Source organism: Colobus angolensis, unplaced genomic scaffold (genome assembly GCF_000951035.1).
Source record: "Colobus angolensis palliatus isolate OR3802 unplaced genomic scaffold, Cang.pa_1.0 Scaffold135, whole genome shotgun sequence".
Lineage (NCBI taxonomy): Eukaryota > Metazoa > Chordata > Mammalia > Primates > Cercopithecidae > Colobus > Colobus angolensis.
The window spans coordinates 1,160,983-1,178,836 of record NW_012114433.1 but is presented as its reverse complement, the minus strand read 5'-3'; the positions used below and the strand labels follow the sequence as shown (position 1 = coordinate 1,178,836).

Here is a 17,854-nt window from a genome sequence, read left to right as displayed (position 1 = left end):
TAGTATCTTTTTCTTGAGAATGTTATAGAACCTTAGAGAACAAGAAAAGACTGGAAAAAAGTCAATGTATATATAAAGATCACATGGTGTTACTGGCACTGGACACAACGGGGTTAATATAAACTGGTACAGAAAATGCAAGAACTCAAGGGCTTATGAGGAATTCTTGTGGAAGAACATTTTCTTCAGTTAAAAAGAGACACCTATACATATTTTCAAATTTGCATTATTTTAAATAGTTTCCTTTAAAGAGATTTCTTTAGATTTAGTGTATGTTTAATTATTCCTTAACTTTGTCTAATTTTTCAAACTGTCTTGATTTTCAACGTTTTTAAAAGCTTTTTGAAAGAATCAATATGCCCTCGTAAGCTTGCTTCTCGGATTTGAAGGTAAGCCTAAGGTGCACATCAACTTTTTAAGAGATTTGCTCAATCAAAGGTTAAGATGCATATAAACAGTGAAAGCATACTATTCATCATTTGTTATCTGAAAGGTAGCATCAATTGTGGCTGCTGACAAACCAAAGAACAAAAGAAAATCATTTAAAAAGTAGATCAATTCTCAGATCTAACAATATGCTATGATACTCAGGACACGAGAGAAATCATCTAGGTGTATCAGAAGGCAACGTCAAGCATCATTCAAATGGTAAAAGTGGCTTTTCACTTCTCTAAAATCTTAAAACGCAAATGTAGTGGAATAACAACATCTTTTACATGAATATTGTAGTTGCTTATTGAGGTACTTATCTAAAAATAATTAAAGCTAATATATGTCAAAAAATGATAAAGTACTTCAAAATAACAGGATGAAAATTCAAGTTAAAGGACTAAAAATTGCAGCTAGAACTGGAAATGAACGAGCATATGAAAAGAAAAAACAAAGAAATGTTTTCTTGTCTTGATAAACAGACGTGTGTGCGCTTGCATGCACACTTCACTCAAGTATGGCCAAGATCATCAATTTTGTGAACAAATCAAATAAAGTTCTTCATAAAGAACCATCTAAAGGACATTTTCTTTGGTTGAAAGCTAGTTAAATCACAGTAAGTACAAAAGGCCGAAGCAAAATATACATAAATACATTTTCCTTTACTTTTTTAAGAAGAATTTGTGTTCTCAGACCATCATTGTTTAAGTTAAAACAATTTTAACCCACGAGGCAATTTTTTGTTTTTTTAAGACAGGGTCTCACTCTGTCACCCAGGCCACCGTGCAGTGGCACAATTTTGGCTCACTACAACCTCTGCCTCCCAGGCTCAAGCAATTCTCCAACCTCAGCCTCCTGAGTAGGTGCGACTAAAGATATGCACCACCACACACAACTAATTTTTCTATTTTTTGGTAGAGATGGAATTTTACCATCTTATCCAGGTTGGTCTTGAACTCCTGAGCTCAAGATATCCTCCCGCCTTGGCCTCCCACAGTGCTGGGATTACAGGCATGAGCACTCAGCCGGGAAACAATATTTAAGCAGTAAATACAACTGTGAAAGCAATGAATAGAAAAAAAGGGGCTATAAATAAATACATTAAAATCATAAATATAATTGGCTGGGCGTGGTCGCTCATGCCTGTAATCCCAGCACTTTGGGAGGCCGAGACGGGCGGATCACGAGGTCAGGAGATCGAGACCATCCTGGCTAACACGGTGAAACACCATCTCTACTAAAAATACAAAAAATTAGCCGGGCGTGGTGGCGGGCGCCTGTAGTCCCAGCTACTCAGGAGGCTGAGGCAGGAGAATGGCATGAACCCGGGAGGCGGAGCTTGCAGTGGGCAGAGACCGCACCAGCGCACTCCAGCCTGGGCGACAGAGCGAAATTCCGTCTCAAAATAAAAAAAAAAAAAAAGAGTATGTTGCAATACGCCACACAGATTAAGATAACCTTTATAAAGTTATCTTTAAAGCATACAAAATAATATTGCGTATTGTTTTAATGATAAATATAAACATAGTAAAACTATTAACAGATACGCAGGAATTATAATCTCACATTCAGAATTGGTTACTGCTAATGTGGTGGAAGGTGGAGAAAAGAAAGGAAAAATAGTTATCCATACCCCCTTCCACGGTTACCTAGCTTCAACAACAACTTTCAAAATTCTGTTGTATACACTTCAGTGTTTCTTCTGTGTGTGAATATATGCAATACATACACAAACACACGGCTTCCTTTTCCACCCAGGACGAAATCTGAGAGGCTTGGAAGAGCTGACGCCAGGCCCTCTGACCTCCTTTCCAGCTGCTTCTTCCCACCCACACCCTTCTCTGGATGATCTCCTCACACCCTGGAACACGCTAAAACAGTCCAAGACCTCTGCAGCTGCTCCTCTGCCTGCAACCCTCTTCCCTGTTTCATATCCGTCTGACTGTTTTACCAGTAACATGTCATTCCAATGTCACCTTACAAGAGAGGCCTTCCTTGAACACCCTATATAGAACACCCTCTTCATCCTCTACTCGTTTTTCCTGCTTTACATTTTCTTCTTCATAGCCTGATGGTTGGCTACGTTGGCATTCGGAGTTTATATACTGCCTTCTCGCCCAGAATTTTAAGTCTATTAGAACAGACTTTGGTTTGTCTTGTTCACTGTTGTATCAACATTTCCTAGACTAGGGCTGGACATGAAGGAGCTCAATACTGACTGATCAAAAGAACTGTGGATTTCATTCTATACATATTTTGAGCCACCTTTTAAAACTTATTCTAATACATATGTAACTAAACACTTCCTAGTCACCATTTTCAAAGCTACACAGTATTCCAACAAGTACACAGGATATAGCAGAGTTTAAATAATCTATTGTTAGACATTTGATTTTTTAAAATATTTATAATGGACATTCTTTAGACTTTGTGATCAATCATTATTTCTTTAGGATAAATTCCTCAAGAGGTCTTTAATACATATGATCAATGATCCTCCATAAAGGCAACACAGGTGTGCATGCACACTATGCACACCAACGGGGGAGCTCACCACATCTACACTAATGGGATGAGCACCACAGTGTTACAGTTTTACCCACGCTCAGCTCCAGTGTCTCTTTCAATCTTACTAATTTAATAAGCTAAAAATGTATTCATTTATCTAGTAATTTTGTGTTTATATTACATATAAAGTTATTCATTCCTCAAATCCACCCTACTATGAAGTCTATGTGAAAGAGAAATCAAAAAATGCCCCTCAGCATGGTTTTACTACAGGCAAACAGGAAAGCCTGACTGTGCCTGTCCAGGAAACAAGAATTTAATCTGTCTTCCAGTTCTCCTGCTTCATCTGGAGTTCTCTGGTTAGGGAGATGGAGCCTAGCCAGGCCAGGACAGATCCCTCGGGAGCAGACAGCTCGGCTCTTCTTGTGGAAGGCCACAACTCACGTGGACCCCCAAGGACTGCACTCTTCTTTCACTGAAGGAACCCTTTCACTCTCTGTGTTTCCTACCTAGATCCCTCAAGTCATCTGCCCAAAAGGGAGCAAATCCAAAAAAGGAAGTAGTGGCTAGGCGCGGTGGCTCATGCCTGTAATCCCAGCACTTTGGGAGGCTGAGGCAGGTGGATCATTTGAGGTGAGGAGTTTGAGACCAGCCTAGCCAACATGGTGAAACACCGTCTCTACTAAGAACACAAGAATAGCCAGGTGTAGTGGTACACGCCTGTAATCCTAGCTACTCAGGAGGCTGAGGTAGGACAACTGTGTGAGTCTAGGAGGCAGAGGTTGCAGTGAGCCGAGATTATGCCACTACACTCCAGCCTGGGCAACAGGGTGAGACTCTAGCTCCAAAAAATAAAAATAAAGGAAGTAGTACATTTTTCCATGAAAGGAGGAAAGATGATGTACATCTTGCCTGTACAAGCTAAAAGTCAACGAAAACTATCAGCCAATAGCTTAAGACTATCAAGACAGCATACGTTTGAAATGGAAACATTCATTGACAAGCATCACTGTATCATTGGCCTTTTGAAAAACTTTATGCACTGAGATGTCAACCAGACATCGTATGTACTGCACTTGGATATTTCAGAATGCTCACCATGGTCAGGGTGTGAAGAGAGTAACAGAACAGACCCACAGCCCCAGCCCCCATTCCCAACAGCTGCATCACACAGGAGGGAGCTGCTGATGACCTGCACCCTTAACACAGGTGCAGAATGACCAAGGAAAACCCCTCTGCCACCGCTCTACAGGCAGCATGCTACCACCACGCTTCCCATTGTTCTCAGAGGGACTGAAGTCACTCAGCAAAATCTTTTAAAAGAAGTTCAGTGATGCACTGCAACAACATCATGTTTGTAAAATCTGGTCAATTTAACTTTTAACCATCTCAACTCTTAAAACTATATTCTAAATATTTCATAATTTAACTTAATTTTTAAAGTCTTTTCTTTTACCAGAGGAGCCCAGTAGGTGTAGAGATAGCCTATTTTCAATGCTGGCACAAACTGTGAGCAGGATATTACCAGAAAATAGAGATTCAAGAAAAACTTGAATTGTTCATACAAAACCTAAAAAGGAAAAGAGAAAATTAACAAAATTCCTACAACGAAAAAATTTAATACCTAAATTAAACAGTTAAAATCAGCAAAACATATCACCACATTTCCATCAAACAGTGAGAATATGTTCTGATTCAAAGTAAATGTATTAATTTTCACATTGGCTTTCTAATAGCTATATCACAGAGAAAGGTAAGGTTATTCCCAAAATATATTTTAAATAAACTGAAAATAAGACAATTAGGACGTTCAATTATGTTAAAAAATGTCACCTAGAAGTTTTTTTATTTTTCTTATATGAAATTTTCCAGTTTTCCATACTCATTTAGTAAGTCTTTACATGAACATCAAAAAAAGATAGCAAAACCTTCCCAATGTTAGCAAGCCAGTAAATATACAGGTTATCTTGATAATGACTCAGAAAATCTTACAATGGAAAAGACATATTAATCTTATATTTATGAAATGGTAAAAAACAAATAAATAGCCACTTTTTTTTAACACAGACATCCAGGTAGCTTTACAAAGACTGAATGAGCAAGCCAAATGTGAACAGGTTGACTTCACGAGATAGACTGCCTTAATCTCCTGTGGGTATTTACTTCCCTCAAAACATTAAAAAAGACAAAATATAAGAAGTTGTAACTGCAGACCAATTTTCAAGAAGACAACTACCCACCTACTCTTATGATCTTTGGGTTGTTAATTCTTAATATTTTCAAATATAAAAGAAATTTCATCATTCAATAAAATATTAGAAATGTCAATACTGCAAGGTTTTGGTTTTGGTTTTTACTTCAAATAGTTATCTTTAGGGACAAAAACCCAAGATCTAATATATTAATAGATCTCAATTTACAAATGCCTCTAATTATTAGATTTACATTGAAAATCAAAATGGAACAAAACTTATGTTTACAGATGAGAATAATTCAAACAGCACACTACAATTAAAATCAAACTTGCAAACCTGCAACTTACAAATCGCAATCTCTTTGCATGCCGTTTCTATGCCGCTTGGAAGGTATGAAAATTTCACCAAGCAGGGCAATGGGTTAAGTGCTCATTGCTGACCTACAGAGTCTGCAACTCGTTTTCAGAAAATGAGGTTATCTGCATCATCATACAGTGATGTGTGGGACTCAAAATCAGTTACACTGACAATGCATTTATGTTCATAATCACGTTCAACCTGCTAAGAATGTTTTGAATTATTTCATAAATCAATCTCAGCAGGAAATAAAGTGCTTTTTCCTTAGTGATTTCTTTAAAATTTCAGTTAGCATAAATTATATCTATTAGCAATTTAGAAATTGCCATTTGTGGTAAAAATGACATAGAATTCCTACTGTGTAATTACCAAATGTTTCTAAAATACTATATTTTAGATGAAAAGACTAATTTCAGAGACAATCTAAGATAAAAAACTCATATACATGGTAATCATCATACAGTCACATCCACAGGTATTTTCAGCATGCAGCCAATCTGGGCAGGCTGTGTGGACTTACACTGATCAAAGTTAAGCTGCACTGTTGGCTTTAAACGACTGTAATCAATACTCTACTGTCTACTGACTGAACCTGCTGACCTTTAGGAAAATGTACACTGCTTAGCCAATCTCTGAGATCTGTGAGTATTTAATAATTTAAACCTAAGCAGAAAACACTGGCTTCATTCAATAAAGATGTGAATATTTATCTGCCTATAAGACAGTTTACATTTTATTATCCTGACAAAAGATCAGTCTTTTAATTATGAAGCCATTAGTTTTGTGGGTTTTAATAAAGAAGTACATTAGATACCAAGTATTTGCCAATCACTAGGTGGATGGGGATGAGGTGAGGGTGGGGGTAAAATCAATGCCCAATACAATGTCAGCATGATTATTTAAATTAAATATACAAGATAAAGCCGCCCACATTACATGTAATCAAGAGCTTTTCTTGCAAATAAAAGACCTAAAACATGCCAAAAACTTTGGTATAGAAATATAATCAATACCAGCTTCCTTTTCCTTTAGAAAGATACATAAATCTATTAAAATAAGGAACGAAATACAAAAAAGCAAAAATTATTCAACTATTTCAATTGTATGTAAACTGTTTTATAATTTAAGCCAGTAACATCACTAGCAACAAAAAAGTAATAAAATATTTAAACTACAGTATTTAAAATTAACATAATACCCAATTAAACATAACTAATGATATAACAATATAACAAGGGCTGAGATTTATAATGTGAAGTAGCAAAGACATCTATATATAAATATGCATATTACAGATACTTTGTTACTGTATCATTTCAATATAAAAAAATATTTCATTTTCTTCATGAAATCTCTTGGCAGGGCTTAAACATTACATTTACTCTTTTCTCCAAACTAGTTCCCAGCCAAACAAAATGTATAACTTGTTTTCTGATCATTTTATTTACCTTTACTTCATTATGTCTACACTGTATTTCTAAAATAATATAAATATTATGTTTATCAAGAACTGAAGGCAATAATCAAATCATACATTTTCCTGAGCTGAACTCTACGATGTAGACATTAAAAATACACATGAATTATTTAACAATTACTGGGAACACAGATGGTTCAAAAGCAAAAGGACACTGATTTGGATGTGACACAACTCAATACCTAAGTCAGAGTCTCAACAGGCTCCGTCCTGCAGCAAAGGAAGCCAGCAATGTCTGACACACAACCCATCTCCAAGAATGCAATAGTCTTACCCCAGGTATAATGGTAAACACATTGTATTTTTGATTTTTTATAGAATTCCTGGGATGTTTTTCTTCACACTTTTCAGGACATCCAAGCCATACTGTGCGAGCTTTCAGTTCTTTCTTTCTTTGACAAATATTTATCAGCCAATCACAGCAACTGTATGAAACAAAAGATACATATTGTGTATTTTTTTTTTTTTTGCTTTTTAAAAAAGTTCAAACTAATTGTACATATTTAGGGCCAATATTGATTGTTTCTGTATTTATCAGACCCTAATAGCACACCTAATGCTAATCTGTGGGGTTTTTCTTATAACAGGTTGGTTACACAAATTTAAATTTGACATAAAAATACAAAGTCTTATATAAATATACAATGGCTTCTAGAACCCCAGGGGAATTATCTTTCTGTTTAGACACTCTTACTGGCAAAATAAAACCATTAATATTCTGAAGCAGCCAATGCTCTGTATGTTGAGAAAAGGTATAGCTACAGGTTACCTACTGGCAATTCCCAATATACCATTCCATGATAAAGGCCCTTAGATTTCAATTAATCCAGGATGTGGCTCATTCTCTGAAGTAATAATCACTTTTTCCACTCTTAAAAAATGACTTTTCCAGTAGTATTAACTAATGCAATATTAAGACTTACAGCTCAGGCCAGGCATGGTGGCTCACATCTGTAATCCCAGCACTCTGGGAGGCCGAGGCAGGCAGATCACCTGAGGTCAGGAGTTCAAGACCAGCCTGGCCAACGTGGTAAAACCCTGTCTCTACTAAAAATACAAAAATTAGCTAGCTGTGGTGGCAGGCACCTGTAATCCCAGCTACTCAGGAGGCTGAGACAGGAGAATAGCTTGAATCTGGGAGGCAGAGGTTGCAGTGAGCCAAGACAACGCCACTGCACTTTAGCCTGGGCAAGTCTCCATCTTAAAAAAAAAAAAAAAAAAGATTTACAGCTCAATCCAATATTTAAAGAGAATACAAATGTTTCCTGTGATATTCTAATGATAAAAGCTTGACTGTATTTCCACATAGCTCTCTTCATCTATGCAGTAAATATTTTAATTTTAAATTTACCCTGTTCCAACAGTGTCTGGGTTTCAGGAGCACTCTTCCCCTTCTTGGTCATCCAAACCATTATTTGGGCGTGGAGAGTATAGTTTCTAGTAAAGTAGCTTTTCTTAAAATACCTCAGAAAATGATGAAAAGGTATCAAATTCATCTCTTTTAAGCACAAAACAATCATGAACTTAAACTTCAGTATTAAAACTTTGGTTTAATTCAAATTTTCAAAATGTAGAGAAAGACCCAGACTGGCTTATTAAAGGAAGTTGTTAAATCTCACCTTCTAATTATATTCAAGGCTAGAATAGAAAGCCTGCCGTATAAGTCAAATATTCTTCATTTCTGTGACCAAGGAAGCTTAAAAGTTAACAAGAAATTTTGCATAAAAATGACAGCATACGGCTGATTATAAAATGAGGCTGCCACATCAGAGCTCCATCTCAGAATTGCTGTCTCCCACCCTGGAGTGCCACATCCTTACTACAATCGTAATGCTCTCATGCTTTACAAATCACTTTACAAACACTGAAAACTTGCAGGTTTCAGTATTTGAATTTATCAATTTGAATATATGAAGTAAACTTCATAAATCTCCCATAGTAGCATTCCTTATGAGGTCGCATGTGTGTGTGTCTCAACTGAAGTTGTTACTATCCCTATGAATATTCACCTAATTCTCAGCTGTGCTGGGAAGACCTTCATATTGAAAGGTCAGAGGTTGGTTTTTCGGACGCTGCCCATCCCTAACAGGGACTGTTCCAGCATGTGAAGGACTGCCAAGCACTGCTCCCTTAAGCAGCACTCTCTCACGGGGCTGATGCTCTGCCATGGGGATAGCCAAGGAAGCCAGCTCCCCCCACCTTTATTCTAGAACTTCCACCGCAGCACACAAAGACTGAGCTTTGCAAGAATGGAATATCTTAGCACTGCCATCATCACTTTTGAAACAATAAACCCAAACACCTCCAAACTGAAAGCATACTTTCAAGTCCACAACAGTTATAAATCAGGGTGGCATTAAAGTGATTTAAGATTGTCAAAACAAGTATGTTCACCATTACTATTTTTTGGTAAGGTAAGAAAGGAAATGGTCAAGTAGATTTCAGTAAAATGATGATAATATTTCATCTGTTTATGCTTGAATGACAGAAGAATTAAATAAGGCTTCAAATAAAAAAGAGTAAGCTTTCAATGACTATTTCTCTCACCTTACCTGTTGTTTGTACTGTCCAGTTCGAATGCTCTCACATGCCTCCTTCCCTCCAGTACCCACACTGTGGTGCCACGCAGACTGCGACTGCTCTGTGCTCTCCTGCACACTCCGAGTCGTCTTCCCCTGTGGCAGGGGCTCATGGGCACTCCTTCCCCAACGCCTCCCACCAACAGCAGCTATAAATCATCACTCTTTTACCTGGTGACAGCACACACTCCTAGCGCCAGGAAAATCCTAGTTACATTACCTGAGAATTACCATCTCAGACACCTGCAACTACACTATACTGATGCTGGACTCCCACATTACATAGTTGAGAAAACTGGAGGTCCCACAGGCAAGTGACTTCTCTAAGACTAAACCACTAGTTAATGGCAGAGTTCAAACGAGAGCCTAGATCTCAAACCCCCACCACATCAGCATCACGTCCATTCACTGAGCTGACAACAGGCAGAGGCCAGCTCTTACTCAAGTTCATGCACCACCTTTTCTCAACCCAGGCATGGCACCACAGCTATTCAAGAGATGATGAAAAAAAAAAAAATGAATCACTTGTGAGCAGGCAACAAAACACAATGGAAAAACATGGACTTTAAAGTCATGTTTTTGGAAACAATCACCAGCAAGTGACCCTACGGAAGCTCCTTGGTCTGAGTCTTTGTTCACTCATCTGCAAAGCACTGACGAAAGTGGACTTAATACATTACGAAGGCACAGCACAATGCCGCCCACGAAGGAAGCCCCCGAGGCCTCAGTCTTCACTCTCCTGCTTCCCAACATCCCACTCAAAAGGTCACCCTCCTTACAATAGTAACTTGGGCACAGAGAGTAGCCAGGCCTGGACCGTCCAAATGAGCATCCATTGGCCCCACGTGGCAACTTTCATTACAATTAATTAGAATTAAATAAAACTTACAATCCAGTTCCCTCAGTCACATGAGCCACATCTCAAGAGCTCAGCGGGCACCCAGGCTAGTGGCTACCATAATGGACATCACAGATGGAGAATATTCCATTACTGCAGTGAGTTCTACTGGACAGCACTGGCATCCACAGAACACACTGCAAGCTGGGTCACAGGTGCGAGACAGGCTTCAAATGAACGCATTTCTCTTCAGCATTTCAAATAGAGCAAAATTCTTCCAGAATGGAATCAGATATGAATTTTTGCTCTACGACACATAATTATCTACTCTGATGTTCTAGTATACAAAAGTCAGACAAATTCAAAATGAAAAATCAAGTATTTAGATCTAAGTATTTGAAAAGATACATATAAAATTTAGAAAATATAAACTTTATAGCATTATCTGATATTAACATGTTCTTCCAGACAAAAGATACTATAAATGCAAGACCACTGTCTGCAAAACATGAGCACTGTAAACAAGAGCTGCAACAGAAACCTTAACGTCAACATCAGTCAGCAACTACATGAACTAACGCTTCACTGACATCACTCTCCTTTAGAAACTCTAAATTAAATGCCCGCTGCTAAAAACATATATATTCCAACATTTTACTCGGTTTTTCCTCTATAACCCTGTACCAGTAAATCTAAGATGCCTAGACTTTGATGATACAATTACATTATTCATATCACTGTGCTACTAACACCTGTTAACATGTAAAAATGTTATTACTAATAATTTTATTGCGTACAGACAGAATAAAGCAGTGGTTAAGACGCCACTATCAAATCATGTGCTACTACACAAAACTCAACGAATACACTCGCAACAGGCGTGAGGTATGAAAGCCCTGCAGGTGTGCCAGAACTGCCCCTGGATCATGCAGCCGGAAACCACTACGCGGGGGAGTCAGGCGACTTCCACGCTAGGAGTAAAGGGCGTGAGTCCCAAGGATACAGAAATACTGTAACGAAAACAGTAAGTTTAAGCCTCACTGAGTAGTAGAGCTAAAAAGGGAAAATGAAATATGGGGAATTTTTTGAGGACAAAAATGTGAGGAAGGCATAATGGTAAATATTGCAAAACAAGAGGGAGAAGCAAACAGAAGTCCTTGGGAGACAGTAACTGGGAGCTTTCCTCAATAGCATTTTTATGTATGCGAAATAGTTTCTAAATTATTGATTATTCAGAAACATTTTCCCCTTTATATTTAAATTGCCTTACACCATCAAGTCCAGCTGAAACTAAATCCAGTAGTGTACAAGTTATACTTTCTCTTAAAATGTTTGATTAGTAGCTTTTCATAAAATGCCTCTATAACCAAATCATAACATTAAACAAAGCATTTTAACATATCAAGAGCCTATCTTCTAAAATTTTAACTAGTCATAATTAAATAATTCCCATAGTTTTTGCCTCCTTTCTCTCCACCCCCCAAAAATTAGACAATTATTATACCCAACAGATACCTACGGTCACCAATTTAAAAGCAACACAATGCTAATGTCTTCTTAAAAGATGACATGCTTCTGTGCCCCCAACGTCTGCCAATTAGTTGAGGACGTTAGAACTAGGAATGATCCCAGCATTTGACACCTCCCCTCCCTTCTTATGGAAATGCCATTCACTGGCTCCATTTTCCTAAGGACAAAGTGATTTTTGATAACAGGTGAAATGCAAATCTCGTGAGAAAGACATTAACCCAGACCACAGAACTATCAATGTGCCTCACAACAGCTTACAGAAAGGTGTATTCACCCGCAGGAAAAAGATTCCAAGTTGTGAAAGACAGAAACCAGAACACTTTTTCCAAGTGTCCAAGTTTGGGGTTTTTGTCAAATAAAAATGAGAAAGCAGGTCTCAAGCCATGAAGAAATTAAAGCCTACTCGCTCAGTCTTTTAATAATAATTTTTAAATGATCCTTACTACTTACAGGATCTACAAATAGAAATACACTGAAATATTCACAACTCATTAATATGAGTTACAATCTACCTGTATTGCAATATTCCAAATATTTTCCTCCTGCAGTTAAACTAACTGTATAATCTTCTATTCTTTGAGCCACCAAATAATAATGTTAGTAACAGTGAATTTTATAATGCCTGATTATTTGGGAAATTAAAAAGTAGCAAACATTCACAACTGAAAATTGGTAAGAAATAAATAAATAAACAAGACTAATCTACTTGCTAAATGTATAATTTGGTTCTCTATGGTGCAGGGTTTAATTTCCATAACAATTTCTCAGTGTAGCAGATATCTTTTGAACAAGAAGAGCATGACAATACCTCAGGATGCTTCTCATCCCATATGGCAGTAGGATATTCCTTAGTGCCACATAGACTGATGACAGGTTGCCAAGATGGCTCAGCTAGCTTTTTCCACATGATCCCAATTTATTAAGATAAAGACTTTCAGCCTGGGCAACACAGAAAGACCCTGCCTCTATAAAAATAAAGTATCCAGGTGTAGTGGCACATGACTATAGTCCCAGCTACTCGGGAGGCTGTGCTGAAAGAACTGCTTGAGCCCTGGAGGTCAAGGCTGCTGTGAGCCATAATGGCACCACTGCACTCCAGCCTGGGCGAGAGAGCGAGATCCTGTCTCAAAAAGAAAAAAAAAAAAAGATAAAGACTTTACAGACAAATCTAAGATATTTTACTAAGCTGTTTTAACTCCCCCAAACACGGGTGTTTTTGCTGCTACCATCTACATTTTCAAGTATATTCTTAATATTTTCCTTAAGAAAAGGAGTATATTACAAGTAAAACCTAAAATTTGGCTGTTATGTTCCATTTGGTAAAAACAAAATCATGTGAAAAAACAGAAAAATTCAATAATGCATTTAACACTATGATGAGACTGAGAACGTTCTGAAGTTCACAATTCTTGTTAACTACCTGACTAGTACAGTACTGGTATGGTACTGTCACTAATACGGCCAAATAAGTACCATTTCCAAAACATACAAGGTCTGTTAAGAGTCCCCACCATGAACACTGCACTGCCCATGTCCCCAGCACTGCACCCATCGGTGCCCAGTTCCCACTTCCTCTATGAACGTCCTGCAGTCTCCCCCAGTACCCAGTGATTTTCCACACACACTAAAAACCACCTAACAGCCTGGACACAGATTCTCAACCTTCTCAACCCAATGATCTCCACGGTGATGTCCCTCTAGGATGGGGAGACTAGGCATTTACCACAGAGCTATTCTACTTCAAAGACGGCAAATCAGGATCTTATTCGGGCCACAACTCCATGTCCTAGCAATTTTTCCAGTTCAGAAAGCAAAAAGGAAGGGCTTTAGGTCACCAGGTTGGGACCTGGTTCAATTTCTGGGCTGGTCCTTACCTGTCACAAAAGGGACTCTTCCGGTTCTTGGCTGTAAACAGTGGTGAGAACACCCACCTTCTTTAAGAAGGGAACATATGGACCACAGAAGAAAAGCACTTAGCCTTTCCCCACACAAATTCAGAACACTTGCTTCTGAGCCACTCCCACAGCCAGTAAATTGGTAGCAGTCAACCCCTCTGCCCCTACAAACTCATCAATTCCCATCGTCATGGGGGCCTACCTCACCACAACTCCCCACACCACATTTCCTCAGCTCTGTCATCACCCAGGCTCTTCCCTGATGGATATGTCACCGTAAATTTATGCCTAGTTCAATACAAATTATTACTGATTTTCTTTTGCTGATTATTGATGCTCTCTACCAAAGCATGACCAAATTTTCCCATTTTTTTTAGCCCTCGTCTGAATCCTAATCACATCCTTACTCAATTGCCCTGATGTTACCAATTGAGGATAAAAGTCATAGTCACCACCACTATTTCATTCTTCCTCCCCTAGTTTTCCTCCTGCCAAAAAGGATGGATATTATTCTTCCTTTCCAATACATCCTCTTTCCAAAGGTGTCACCTCCTTATTCTTCACAGAGCTATACCACATGTCTCCCAATCTTTTCAAGAACATCATCCTCCTGTGTGGCTTCCACTATCACAATGATAAGGACTCTGCAACTTACATCTCCAAAGCCTGCTTCTGGGTCTGACAAAACTATGTATTAGACCACTTCTCCTGCCAATGCTTTGTTCTGTTTCTTAATACAAGATAGATTTCTTAAAAAAAAAAAAAACTACAAATAGTTATCTGGTTTAGTTAAGTAGTATCTTTAAAAAACCTACAGTCCATATCTGCTTAATGCCGCAATACTGTCAGCTCCTGCTTGGGAAAGAACAAGGTGACGGTGCCCCTTCTTGCCGCCACTGCTCAATGCTGTACGTTCTTAGGCAGCTCCACAAGGCAAGGCACACAGACCATAAAGGAAGAAGTAATACCACTGCTATTTGCAGATGGCATGACTGTCTTTATAGATTACAAGGAATCTACAAAACCACTCTTACCACCAGTGAGTTCAGCAAGGTTATAGGATAAAGGATCAAACATACAAAATCAACTGTATTTCTATACACTAGCAATGAAAATGTGGAATCAAAAATTTAAAATACCAAACCATTTACAATCACTACAAAAAAATTAAATACTTAGGAGTAAATCTAATATTTGCATGCTGAAAACTACAAAACGCTGGTGAAAGAGATCAAATTATCTCCAAATAAAATGGAGCAAAAGGTACTATGTTCATGATCTAGAAGATTCGACATAGGAAACATGTCAATTCCCCCCCAAACTAATATAATATATAGGTTCAACACAAGTCCTAACAAAATCCTAGTAAGGATTTTGTAGATATGAACAAGATTATTCTAAAATTTATACGGGAAGGCAAAGGAACTAGAATAACTTAAAGATTTCTGAAAAAGAAGAAGAAGAATCAGCCTACCCACGTTAAGACTTTCCATAAAGCCACAGTACAGCACACTGTGTGGTACTGGCAGGAACTGACACACTGATGAGATGGAGAAGAGAACAGAATCAAGGTCACAGAGAGCCCCGCTCATGGACAATCAAGTGGTATTAGAACATTTGGATACACACTGGCTAAAAAATGAACTTCAACCTAAATCTCTCACCTTACCAAAAATTTTTTTTTTAAATATTCAAACATAAAGCTATAATACGCATACAAGAAAATCTTCAACAAAGAGTTTTGTGAAATTCTTAGATGTGATACCAAAAGCACAACTCACAAAAGTAACAAAAGCAATAAATCAGGCCTCACCAAAATTAAAAACACTGGATCCACTGAAGTCTCTCTGAATCTCAACGGATGGAAAGACAAGATACAGACTGGCAACATGGTGAAACCCTGTCTCTACTAAAATACACACACAAAAAAACTTAGCCAGGCATGGTGGTGGGCACCTGTAGTCCCAGCTACTCGAGAGGCTGAGGCAGGAGAATGGACCCAAGAGGCGGAAGTTGCAGTGAGCCAAGATACAGCCACTTCACTCCAGCCTGGGCAACAGAGCGAGACTCCGTCTTAAAAAAAAAAGAAAGTATGTCCAACTACGTATCTGACAGAGGACCCATAGTTAGAACATGTAAAGAACTCTCCAAATTCAACAAGAAAAAAAAAATAATCAAACACCACAACTAGAAATTAAAGATGGAAAAACATTTACTTAACAGAGTACACAAATGGCAAAAAGATGTCCAACCTCACTAGCATTAGGAAAATGGAAATGAAAAACACAATCAACCATCACTCCACATCTACTAGAACAGCTATAATCAAAAGCAGTGACAACACCCAATGTTGGCACAGATGAAAATAAACTGGATCTCTCAAATACTGCTAGCGCAAATGTAAACTGGTATAGCCACTCTGGGAAATAGTTTGACAGTTTCTTAAAAAGCTAAATATAGAGCCGGGCCCAGTAGCTCACGCCTGCATTCGCAACACTTTGGGAGGCCAAGACGGGCGGATCACAAGGTCAGGAGATTGAAACCATCCTGGTTAACACGGTGAAACCCCGTCTCTACTAAAAATACAAAAAAATTAGCCAGGTGTGGTAGTGGGCGCCTGTAGTCTCAGGCACTCGGGAGGCTGAGGCAGGAGAATGGCGTGAACCCAGGAGGCAGAGCTTGCAGTGAGCCAAGATTGCGCCACTGCACTCCAGCCTGGGCGACAGAGCAAGACTCTGTCTCAAAAAAAAAAGCTAAATATACACCTACCCCTACCATACAACCCAGCAGTGAAGTTTCTGGACATTTATTCCAGAGAAATGAAAACTTATGCCCACACACACACACAAACATACACAATTGCTCATGGTAGCCTTATTTCTAATATCCAAAAACTTGAAACAACCTACACAACAGCTTGGATGGCTCTCACAGCATTATGTTGAATGAAATAGGCCAACCTCAAAAAACAAATCATATGATACAGATATCACTACAATACGGAAAAAAATAGAAAAAATTTTTAAGTATCACATATTGAGTAATTTCAGTTATATAACATTCTCGATATTAAAACGAGATGGAGAATCGATGAGAGGTTTCCAAGGCCAGGGGTCAGAAGGACGGGAGTGGCTGTGGCAAAGGAAGCTCCCTGTGGGGTTGGAATGGTTCTGCATCTTGGCTGCAGTGGTGATTACACAGATCAACACCTGATGAAACCACAGAGAACCGCACACACACACACGCTGTGCCAAGGTAAGTGTCCTAGTTTCATATTTTAGTTACAAAAGATGTAACCACTGGGATAAACTGGGGGAAAAATACAAGAAACCTGATACGGTTTGGCTGTGTCCCCACCCAAATCTCATCTTGAAGTTAACTCCCACAATTCCCATGTGTTTTGGGAGGAACCCGGTGGGAGGTGATTGAGGTATAGGGAAGGGTCTTTCCTGGGCTGTTCTCGTAATAGTGAATGAGTCTCACGAGATCTGATGATTTTAAAAACGGGTTTTTCTACACAAGCTCTCTTTGCCTGCTGCCATCCACATAAGATGTGACCTGTTCCTCCTTGTCTTCCGCCATGATTGTGAGGCCTCCCCAGCCACGTGGAACTGTGAGTCCAACGGAACCTCTTTCTTTTGTAAATTGCCCAGTCTCGGGTATGTCTTTATTAGCAGTGTGAAAATGAACTAATACAGGACCCGTCTATACTATTTTTGCAATTCCTGTAACTCTCTAATTATTTCCAAATTCAAAATTAAAAAAAAATTACTTTTTAAAGTAAAAGAATGACAATATATACCATGCAAACATTAATCAAAGAAAGCTGGTATAGTTTTATTGAAATTAGACAAGTCTTCACAAAGCATTTTTAAAGATAAAAGAGGGCATTTAAAGACAATAAAAGGTCAATTGAATAGGTTAATAATCCTAAATGTGCATCATCTAATAACACGCTCCAAAATTAACCAATAGACACATCCACAATGATGTTTAGAAACTCATGAAGTCTCTCAGTAACTGACAAACAAGCAAACCATGAACAG

The 17,854-nt window shown here is 38.4% G+C and overlaps 1 protein-coding gene across 2 annotated transcripts in view; it reads right to left on the bottom strand.

Annotated features, from left to right (window-relative positions):
* The window catches only part of ATP9B (ATPase, class II, type 9B), a 290,892-nt gene that overhangs the window by 241,498 nt on the left and 31,540 nt on the right, over positions 1-17,854 (bottom strand). For both annotated transcript variants that reach the window (XM_011934361.1, XM_011934362.1), the window contains exons 3-4: positions 7,241-7,391; positions 4,394-4,507 (exon numbers count right to left, since the gene is read on the bottom strand). In XM_011934361.1, the coding sequence (XP_011789751.1) occupies positions 4,394-4,507; positions 7,241-7,391 (265 nt within the window). The remainder of the gene's footprint in view (positions 1-4,393; positions 4,508-7,240; positions 7,392-17,854) is intronic.